At 31.4% G+C, this 12,303-nt stretch overlaps 1 protein-coding gene across 2 annotated transcripts in view; it reads right to left on the bottom strand.

Moving 5' to 3' along the window:
• LOC111684959 (dynein axonemal heavy chain 7-like) overlaps window positions 1-12,303 on the bottom strand; it is a 76,137-nt gene that overhangs the window by 30,817 nt on the left and 33,017 nt on the right. For both annotated transcript variants that reach the window (XM_046950130.1, XM_046950123.1), the window contains exon 22: window positions 9,889-10,254. In XM_046950130.1, the coding sequence (XP_046806086.1) occupies window positions 9,889-10,254 (366 nt within the window). The remainder of the gene's footprint in view (window positions 1-9,888; window positions 10,255-12,303) is intronic.

Consider the following 12,303-nt stretch of genomic DNA (forward strand, 5'->3'; position numbering starts at 1 on the left):
ACAAACTTATATATACCCTTCTCACGAAGGTGAAGGGTATAAGGTATTTTGGAATTTATTTTTTTATTTTTATTTATTTATTTTTTTAACAAAATATCGATAGTGGCGTATTGTTTGAAAGGGGTTTTTAAAGCCGCTGGATGTATTATGTATTAATCATAAATAATCGTTTGCTCATAACTGACATATTTCAAAATATTAAAAATTATTATATTTTTTACTAATACAAAATAAAATGTATGTACCATTTTGCAAACTTTGCGCACCACTAGACTTGGCTTCAAAAAACATTTCAAATGATACCACATATTGTATATTTTGTTTAAGAAATACAATAAAATTTTAAAACATAACTAACTAAAAATGTACTTTTTTGTAAGCGGTCTAGCTCGCGAACGACTAGAAATATTTTTGGAACTATTATAAAACATAACAAAGTTTATTTGAAGCTGGGTAAAATATTGAATTTAACATGAAAAATCATGTCCCCCATAATATATTTTTTTGAAAACTGTCCAGCTTTCAAATGGACAACTCTTTACACACAATTTTTCTCAACAATAAATGGCTAAAGTAAATATGAGGCAAGGTACATTTCAACTTAAATGATTTATTATGAAAACTAAATCACGTTTTATTTTTGTAACAGGTGTAGGGTCGAGCCTCGCCCGACTAAAATTTCTTACTTGTGTTAAGCTATGCTGTGCTGTGAATTGAAGAACAAGTATATTTATGCAGATGTTTACTACAAGCCATTTTTTTCAGGATAATAAAAATATCATATGCAATAACAGACGCTCGTGGTCAATTGATATTTTTTTCCCCAAATCCCCAATGATTTTACAAAGTGCAAAAGAGTATATCATCAACTGAAATAACAGGACACTGGTTACTAGGCAGACATGATAAGATATCTGTGTTCCAGCTTAATGACACCCTGAGATTTCTTGCAGTTAGTTAGTTAGTTAGTTTGAAAGGAGTATGTATATTGTACATATATACATCAAATTCGAAGAAATATACCTAGGCCTCTATCGGACCTGTTCTACGCATTGATTAAGGAGCGCACACCACCTCCGGTCTACCAGACTACCTTCTCCTGAACAGAATTTTCACCAGAACCCAGAATAGCGAAAAGAAATTTATAAATTTACAATTTTTTTTTTTTCACTCGAATAGTCGATTATATATCAAAAATTTTTTGATTATTCAAACGAACGACGAATAAATGCTTTATTTGAATCTTCTATCTTCTAGATATATGAAAATGACCAAACAAAAAATTTACATATAGTTAATATAAAGAAATTTCTTCATATTTACTATATCCTATCGTTGTTTAGGGGTGGTAAATATCAAGACTATAGACTAGACTATAGACTAGACTATAGACTAGGCTATAGACTAGACTATAGACTAGGCTATAGACTAGACTATAGACTAGGCTATAGACTAGACTATAGACTGGACCAAAGATAAGACTATAGACTGGACTATAGACTTCACTATATACTGCACTTTAGGCTGAACATTATTCAAGACTATAGGCGTGACAATAGCCTACACTGGGACTAGACTTAACACTAGAATATTTTACCTTTCATTTTTTTTTGCAAGTGTCAGTGCACAATTTCACCAATTTCATTTTTTTTTTTTTTTGTTCTACAATCTGTCTCCATCACATGTGAATGTGTTCAATGAAAAATGAGGAATTTTTAATAAAAGAAAATCCCTTAAAGTTATAGCAAACACCGATCACTTCACATGTGTTTATTTACGACGATATCATTCCATATACGTATGTAACTAAAAGGAATTATAAGTCCCTCCAACCAATTGCAACAACATTCCCATTTCATAAAGCGTAAAAGTAAAATTGCAAATTACAGCAGTAGTTGTGTAGTAGATGTTGGCTCTGTGCCTTATAATACATTGTTTATATGGATCTTAAAATCAGTGGTCGGCACAAAGAATACAGGACCATAATTTTTAAAAAATAATCAAACAAATACGATGGTTTATGAAACTCTAAAGCAAGTATTTACAATTATTTTTAAATTATTTCCCGCCTCCTGTTTGCTAGGGTAGCCCATCACTGTTTTAGATGTCTGTTTGTGTGGGTTGTATGTTTTAATAGCAAATGTGCTTTAATCTAGCGTAGAACACATTAATCAATTTTTTGTTGTTGTTGTTGTTGTTGTTATTATTCCCGTTTATACGTTATCCTGATATGTGTATATGTATGTATGTCTGTTGGTGATTGTTCGCTATAAAGGCTGCTGCGACTAATGACTGTGTTATGTTGGAAGGTAGTTTGCCTATGTGATGGCAATAGTGGTAGTGGCAGAGTAGACATTGTTGACGTTGAGGTTGGATATGGAACAAAATAACATGGAACAACAAATAACTGTATTTACCACCTTACGGGAAAATTGGTACAGCACAACAGATGCGTTCTCTTCATTTATTTACATTTTTTTTTGCCTTTAATGTGTGTTTGCAAGACTTATGGTGGCATAACCCAGTAAACCTAATAGAAGAAAGTTGTATATTAATAACACTCTCTGACAGTCATATAAGTATCGATATGTATGCTAAATGCCGACTCACTTGGGTCCATGAGCTAGCCCCACCCAGGATGTTCATGTTCGAATCCGATATGAAATCAACTACTCTACATTATTAGTATTATTACTTACTAAATCGTCTAGATCTAGGTTTTCAGTTCAATTACCTATTAACTACTAAAGAAGTCATTAATGATAATTGGTCCCTAGCGTGTGCTTAATTTAATAATAGCTACCAACTAAAGAAGCCTCTCCCGCAAAAGCAGCAAAAGTCGTCTATATACACGCAGAGAAAAAATATAGTTGTGGTAACCATAATCTAAGAGCAACATATTACGGTTAGAATTATGGTTAAAGTTAAAACATATTATGATCGTATTTATTTATTTATTTATTTATTTATTTATTTATTTATTTATTTATTTATTTATTACCATAACCTAGCCTTTATAAGGCCATAGACGGTTACAAATTTCTACAAAAAAATACAACAAGATATTTACTATCAGAAACATCATATTATGATTAAATATAGTCCAAATATTTCATCATAATATAGTTTTATTAATCATAATGTGATGTTGTAGCATCATATTGTAGTTTCAAGCAACCACGTTATGGTTTCATGTAGTCATATAATGGCTTCAAGTAATCATATTATTGTTTCAAGTAACCATATTATGGTTACAAGTAGTCACATGTCTTCAAGTAACCATGTTATGGTTACATATTAAACATAATATGGTTAATTGAATGTGCTCGGCGTAAAATGTAATTATTTCTTAATTTTCTTTTAAACAAACACAAAACTTCCAAGCACTGATACTCCCATAAAAATATATATCCACACTTTAATTTTTCACAATTATTTTAACACTACATTTGATTAACAATTTATTTAATTTATTTACGGATAAACCATACAAATTTTACTTATATCTTAAACATTATATGGATAAACGTGTAAAATCCTACCATTTAATGGTTATTTGATAGATTAAATGATTATAAAAAATATAATATGTTTACATAATTATCATTATTTATTTGTTGTAAAAATAATTATTTTTCAGAGAATCTTTCTCAAATTTATAATTGTCATAAACATATAAATGTTTTCAGTAACTAAAATATTGATGAAGTTCAATAAAAGTAACAATTGTTTGGTTATGACAACAAAATATTGTTACAAAAAACATAGAATAGTTGTCCTAACCATGCCGAATTATGTTTTTTTCTCTGCGTCTAGTAAAGATCAATGTAAAGCAATGCTTTAGGGATGACGTTCCTATAGAATGAATATAATTTTTATTGTAAATTGTTCACTGGGTTTTAGTAAACGCATTTTCTACAGATTTGGTATGCGAGAAGGTCTGTAACGTGCGTATATGTTTTTGTTCGTAATAATACGTGGGCATTACAAACAAATTTTAATGCTTCAAGCGATCTATGTTTGTCCGTTTGTATGTATTATTTAACGCTCACCCCATACGCACTAACGCTTCTAAAGGTTTTACCTTAAAGCAAAATACAAGAAAAAAAAATCATGTTCAAAATATAACACTATATATCGCAGCGATTAAGCGTAGTTTTTGTGTTCAAATAGTTCAGATTTGGATATGTTGAATAGATATTGAGTTATTTTAGATATAATTTTAGCGCTACCATCACATTATGTGAAACAGTTATAATAACAAAAATTTAAACCCATTTATATCAAATTTAAGAAATCTAATTCAAATTTCGTAAATTTAAATTAATTTGGTACGGTCAAAATCGTATTAAAGTGATCGAAGATTTCAAAGTTTATAAAAATTTATTAATGCGAGATAACACCCAAAGTTAAACTTCTCAGAAATTTTTCTACAACGACATGTATTCCACAACTAATACTTGTCGCCTTGACGCCGCTTATGTGTTTCAGCATATAATCGTTTAATTTCAAAAGTGTGAGTGTGCGTTTGTTCAAAAATAACAAAAAATAAATAATAATAGTAGAAAATGTAAAAGTCACCCTTCTATTAAACGAATTTCACTAACAGGCATCAGCAGCTCTACGAACACACGCACACACACAGCATCCGTTTTCTTTAATTTCGTTTTTTATATTTTCTTCCTGTGTTCAATTTAATATCAAACGAACACATCAACATCAGATGCATGAAATTTCAAACATATATTTGATATTTTAGCTCAAACTACACTTACACAATCCACCTACATTTCTACCAATATTCCTAACATACCCACCGCCACTACCCCCGTTTAAATATTGGTGTAACATATAAAAGTGACATTTAATAAAATAAACCAGTAAACATTTTGTGTCGATTGCGAAAATCTATGATCAATTAACTTTCTTACAAAAAAAAATTTAGTTGAAAATCTTTAATCACTTAGTGAAAACATAAAAGTCCATTTATCTTGGAAAATATAAGAGATAGAGGCAAAACAGCAAAAATCTGTGAATATATGTATATTTCTCACCAAAAATCTATATTTTGAAAGAAAAAACAAGTATGAATGTATAGTCGGGCGTAGCCGACCGTATGTATGTTAAAAATGGGGATTATTAAAAAAATAAAGCTTTTGGTTTGTTTTTATACCCTACACCACTTTAGTGGGGAGGGTATATTGGGTTTGTGCTGATGTTTGTAACATACGAAAATATTCGTCCTATACCCACCTTAAAGTATACCAATCGGCTTAGAATCATTGTCTGAGTCGATTAAGCTATGTCCGTCCGTCTGGCTGGCTGTCCATGTATACCTTGTGCGCAAGGTACAGGTAATTGGATGAAATTTGGCACACTCCTTTTGGCCCAAGGACGAAGCCTATTGAAAATGGTTAAAATCGGTCCATTATTTCGACTAGCCCCCATACAAACGTACCCCCTAAATAGGGCCTTTTGGCTTATCATTAATTTAAATGATCTATTATGTTAACAAAAGTCGACAAAACTTAGTTTTATAGAACTTTAAATGACATATTTCGGAATATTTTTACTTTTTTTTTTTGGCAAAAAACAGATTTTTTACAAGAGGGCTCAAAGGAGAGTAGGGCAAAATATGGTCCTATCCTTAAAAATGTTGGTAGGGGAAGTTAAGTCTTCTTCAATATTATTTATGTAGAATTTAAAAGTGTTATTAGTGTTTGTAAGTGAATTTTGACCTTTAATTCATTTTCTGAAGGGGAGTTTGTATGAGGGATGGGGTCAAATGAAGCCCGATCATTACAAAAATCGGTAGCGTCATTTAAAGTTGTTTAAAACTAAGTTTTGTCGACTTTTCTTAACACGATAGATTATTTAAATTAATTATAAGCCAAAAGGCCCTATTTTGGGGGTACGGTTGTATGGGGGCTAGACGAAATCATGGACCGATTTTAACCAATGAATAGGCTTCGTCCTTGGGCCAAAAGAAGCGTGTGTGCCAAATTTCATCCAATTATCTTGAAATTTGCGACATGTACCTTGCGCACAAGGTTTACATGGACAGCCAGCCAGACGGACGGACATAGATTAATCGACTCAGAAAATGATTCTAAGCCGATTGGTATACTTTAAGGTGGGTATAGGACGAATATTTTTGTATCAGCACAAACCCAATATACCCTCCCTACTAAAGTGGTGTAGGGTATAATTAAAGACCATGGAAACTCTAAGAGTTAGAGCCAAAACCGTGCAAATCTGTGATCAATTATATTTCTCACCAAAAATCGACATTATGAGTGAAAACATAAAAGTTTTTTATCTTGGAAACTATAAGAGAACGAGTCAAAAACAGATAATATAAAAATCTATTTATCTTTTAGAAAGATAAGAGATAGAGAAAAAAGCATGAAAATCTATGATTACGTATATTTTTCACCAATATAAAGTCCGTTTATCTTGGAAACTAAAAGAGATAGATCGAAAACAATAAAAATCTGTGATCACTTATATTTCCCACCAATATAAAGTCCGTGTATCTTGAAAACAATAAGAGATACATCGATAACAATAAAAATCTATGATCACTTTTATTTCTTACTCAAATTCTATATTTTGAGTGAAAACATAAAATACCATTTATCTTGGACACTATAAGAGAAAGCGCCAAAAAAGAGGAAACATAAAAGTCCATTTATCTTGGAAACTATAAGAAATAGAGTTTAAACAGCGAAAGTCTGTGATCACTTATATTGCTCACCAAAAATCGATATTTTGAGTGATAAGTCTTTGTATGGGAGCTATGTCAAATTATGTACATAAAGACAAAATTTCAGAATTCTATATCTATATCATTACTTGGTAATAAATATTGTGGACCGGTCGTAAAACAATTTTATAGTGAATTTATGTATATAAGAGCAATATTTTTGCTAAATGTATAGATTTTAATATTTGGTTATGAGTTATGTGCGTTTTTTCTGATTTTCCGAAGGGAAGCTTGTATGTGTGTTTTTTTAAAGGGACCTTATATGGGAGCTATGATCAGTTATGGACCGATCGGAAAAACATTTCACAGTATTATTTCTTTTTATATGATCAACACTTGTGCAAAACTTTATATGGATATCTTAATTTAGTAATGAGTTATGTGCGTTTAAGTGATTTTCGGGAGGGGACCTTGTATGGGAGCTATGACCAATTATGGACCGATCTAAAAAAGCTTTCATTGTAATATTTATGTATATAAGAGCAATACTTGTACCAAATTTTATATCGATATCTTAATTTATAATGAGTTATAGGAGGGGACCTTGTATGGGAACTATTACCAATTATGCCCTATCCAAAAAAAAAATTAATCTGAATAAATTCTATTATCATAGAATTTTAATTTCTAAAATTTTGTGAAGATATCGACATTATGACGGTAGTTATTAACAAAAAACCAAATTTCCGGGAATATGTTCTTTTGTATGGGAGGTATATGAAATTGTGGACCGATTCAGGCGATTTAACGCAGAGATTAAGCTCTTGTTTGGAAACGAATGTATGCCGATTTTTATGGAATTATCTTGCATAGTTTTCGAGAAAATTACATCAGAATGTGTAAAAAATGCTTATTTTTTTCGAGGTTGTTTCAAATTTTGATTCATAAATTTTCCCGATGTGAACCGATTTTGCCCATTTTCAATACCAAATAACTTAGGAAAACGAAAAACATTTTGTGTGAATTTGGTTATATTCTATTACTTCGTTTTATCGTAAGCGCGTTTTACACAGACAGACGGACAGACGGAGAGATGGACAAAGATAAATCGACTCAGATTTTGATAAGGAAACAGAAATATATACTTTGCTGGGTCTCAGATGGTGTTACACACGGAATGACAAAGTTATATATACCCTCTATCACCACTGATGGTGGTGGAGGGTATAAAAAGAGAACATCTCTGATTACTGAAACATAAATGACTTAAGACATAAAATCAATCTCTAATCGAATTCACCAAAAAATGTTCAGTGGTTTGAACGACACCAACTGTGTATTGAAGTTGTAATTTTCATCTTTTCCATACGCATAGTTACAATGAAAGCTGCTGCTGAACTGAACATTACATCCTTTCGAACATTAGTTCTATTGTTGATATAAATGTTGTTTTTACTTTTTTTCTTGTTTTTGCTGTAATTAAATGAAATTTTCGACAAATACTTATATTTTACACATTGTTGTTGGTTGGTTACATTATGCCAAAGGCATCACAAAAATACATGGAGAACAAAAAAGAAGTAGGAAAACCTCCGTCTTTCCTAATTGTCCTACAACCTTGTTTCTTAAAACTCTTAAAATACATTTTATACTGTTTTCAATGTTTTTAGCCATAATTACCGTTACGCGTTTAATTTAAGTGTTATTTTATATTCGTCTAATGCTACGTGTTTACAGTGGAACTGCGTGTGGTTTGTATTAAGTTCTCTTTTAAAACAGGATAATTAGGATCAATATTTAAGGTGAGAATTAAGGTAAGTGACACTAAGTAAGACTAAGGCCAATTACATATTCACCTACAAAATGGTAAGAAACTATGTTTATATTTCTTTTAGTTCCACTGTATCACCTACATTTTGTTTTGAATGTTATTAGTTTTTTACATAATACTAATATTAACAAGTAATATTTCTATATTCGGCTGTGCCGAATCTTATATACCCTTCACCAAGTATGTTTTAAAAAACAGTTTTTATTTATTTTGTATCCTGCACACATGTCACACATAACATACACACAAACAAATATAAACTGTAGCAAAAAGAAATATTAACCGTTGTACTGTAATACCACCGTCAAACTGTATTACCAACCTCAAACAAATATGAGCTGTATAACCAACATATTACTGCTTTATCTGCTTGTTCTTGTTATACCCAACACCTTCGTGAGAACAATACAACATCCAAACATACAAAAAAATACACATAATATAAAACCAAATACATCTCCACACGCACATGTACATCTTTATCCAATTCACAGTGTTGTTGTTGCTTTTTTAACAAAGCATGAAAAAAATGTGGCTTTTTTATGAAATTTTCAGAGGCTGTCTCGGATTTATGCTCATATCTCCGTTATTTATAGACCGATTTTGCTGATTTTAAATAGCGATCTTCTCGAAAGCATGTCTAACTGAATTATTGAGGATTCGGATCTCGCCGATATTTGGGGACCTCTAAAAACTGATTTTAACAGACAGACAGACGGACATGGCTTAATCGACTCCGCTATCTACAAGGATCCAGAATATATATACTTAATAGAGTCGGAAAATTATATTATAGAAATTACAAACGGAATAACAAACTTATATTTACCCTTCTCACCAAGGTGAAGGGTATAAAAACACTTTTTTTGTCTGTACTATTAGAGGGATACAAAAAAGGACTAAAGGGAATAATAAGCATGACAACAGCGGAAGCAGAAACAACAGAAACACAGTAAAACACATCAGCAACATAAACTGATGCGTTTGTTGTGCTTGTAATAATAAAAAAAGTTTTGAAGCTTCGTGTTATTAAAGAAGCTTTGTAATTAAAATATCTTGTAATGTAAATGTAATTAATTTCATTTAATGCAAAAAGCGTACGAAGTATGTGGAAAAAAACTCTTTACTTTTTAATTAAGTGAATTACATCCCCCATTTAAGCAGCGTTTTTTTTTTCATATTACATTAATAGTTATACATAAAATACAATATATGTATGTATTTACATATATGTGTATATGTGTGTAATAACGTTGTAATCAAACGTTTTTGTGTAATTTTAATTTAATTATTTATAGTAAGAGTAAGAAATAAATATGTAAAAAAAATGAAAATGAAATTTAATACTCACTGCATCATTATGGCACTTTCAATGGAAAATGCATCAGTGGGTAGACCACATATATTCCAGTTACGTATCTCTACCGGTTCACCCAAAACATTGACCAACTGAAAATCTTGACTGCAGACTATACCAAACGAAGCACACTTCTCGGCCCATTTGCGAACTTGTTCAACGCGATAGTCTATGGTAAAGGGTCCCAGATAGGCCACCACCCCAGAAGAGATCAGTACATCTCCAGTTAAAGTGTTATAGGTGCGTCCCAATTGTTTAGCCGTTTCCGACCATCTGGTGCGTTCACCACCTAAACCGGAGATTAATTCCTGGGCTCTTTGTAACTTTTTCGTGCAAGCTTCGTGCTCAGCTTGTAGAACGCTATAAGACAGAAACAATTAAGAAATTATAGTCGGGCGAGGCCGACCATATGATATCCTACACCTTTTACAAGAAAAAAGAGTGATTTAGTTCTCATAATAAAGGATTTAAATTGAATTACCTCAGATATACTTAAGGCATTTATTTTTGGGCATTTAAGTCAAATTTTTATTGGGGGCCTTTTTATACGGGCTAGGGTCAAATGAGGCTCTATAATTATAAAGTTCATGAGGGTCACCAAGTCTAGTATATAACTTGGTTTTGCAGCTTTTCGTAGAGATACGTGTATATTAACCATAATTATGAACTTAAAAGTCCTATTCGGCGGGTTCAGTTGTATATTGACTAAGTGAAATAATGGACCGATGTTTATTGAATTATTTTCAAAATTGTAAACTGAAGTTTGATTATAAGGTTTACATGGACGGACGGACGGACAGACGGGCGGACACAGCTAAAACGACTCAGAAAATTATTCTTGTGTATGGTATAACAATTACTAATAAAAGCCACAAAAATTTTAAAAATCTTAATCCTGAGACCAAGTTATACTGTTCTAAAGGATTGTGCTGACAAATGTGTACGTTTTGAAAGGATTGAGCTGCTCTGAATTTAAATCCGAACTTAGATGTTCTTCATCAGATCGTGGATATGAGATATCATGTCCTTAAGTTGTTCAAATATTGTGAATATTACAAAAATTAAATTAAAACAAGTTAGAGTACTATATTCGACTGGGCCGAATCTTAAATATCCTCCACCAGCTACTTTTATATTTATACATTTCTATTTTATCGAGTATTTGTAGAAATAAGAAAAATCCCAAGTCTTAAATCTATTACAATTCTAAGATTTATTGAACATTACAAACGCCTTTTTCTTTACATTTTAATAGCCAAATTGATAATGCAAGTAGTTAAATACAATTAAAGCGTTTTTAGCGGCTGGACCTAGTATGGGAGATATGATCAATTATAGACCGATCGTAAAAGATTCTTTAAGCTACATTTCTGTACATAAAATCTATACTTCAGTCAAATTTTGTATCGTGATTTAGTAACAAGTAATGTGTGTTTGTGAACCGATCGTGAAAAAATCTTTCAATAGCTTTATTTGGTAATGAGTAATATGCTTTCAAGAGATTTTTGTAAAATGACTTTGTATGGGAGCTATGTCCAATTATGTATATAAGGATACAATTTTTAAAATTCTGTATCTATATCATTATTTGGTATTGAATAATGTGAATTTAAGTGATTTTCTGAAGGGGACCGAGTATGAGAGTTATGAGGAAATATGGACCGATCGTAAAACAATTTTATAATGTTATTTATGTATGTATATAAGAGCAATGAGTTATGTACGTTTAAACAATTTTCGGGAGGGAACCTCCCGGAAAAAATTCTCAGTAATATTTCAAGCGCGTTTATGTTATTTTCGGAAGGGAACCATGTATGGGAGCTATAACCAATTAAGGACCGATCGAAAAAAAAATTACAGTATTATTTTTGTGCATATGAGCAATACTTTTACCCAATTTTAAATGGATTTCTTAATTTAGTATTGAGTTACGCGCGTTTAATTGATTATTGGGAGGGCCCTAGTATGGGAGCTATGACCAATTATGGACCTACAGAAAAAAAGTGATTTTCGGGAAAGGACCTTGTATGGGAGCCATGACCAATTATCGACCGATCAAAAAACCTTTCACTGTAATATTTATATGCATATGAGCAATACTTTTACCCAATTTTATGTCGATATCCTAATTTAGTAATGAGTTATGCGCGTTAAAGTGATTTTCTAGAGGGTACAATTATGGACCGACCGGAAAAAAGTTTTAAGTAATATTTCTTCATGTGAGAGCAATACTTATGCCAAATTTTGTATGGCTATTTTTGTATGGGAGCTATGACCAATTATGTACCAACCGGAAAAAAATTCATAGTAATATTTCTTCATGTGAGAGCAATACTTCTGCCAAATTTTATATGGATATCTTAATTAAGTAATGAGTTATGAGCGTTTAAGTGATTTTCGGGAGGGGAC

The sequence above is a fragment of the Lucilia cuprina genome, chromosome 2 (genome assembly GCF_022045245.1).
Source record: "Lucilia cuprina isolate Lc7/37 chromosome 2, ASM2204524v1, whole genome shotgun sequence".
Classification (NCBI taxonomy): Eukaryota; Metazoa; Arthropoda; class Insecta; order Diptera; family Calliphoridae; genus Lucilia; species Lucilia cuprina.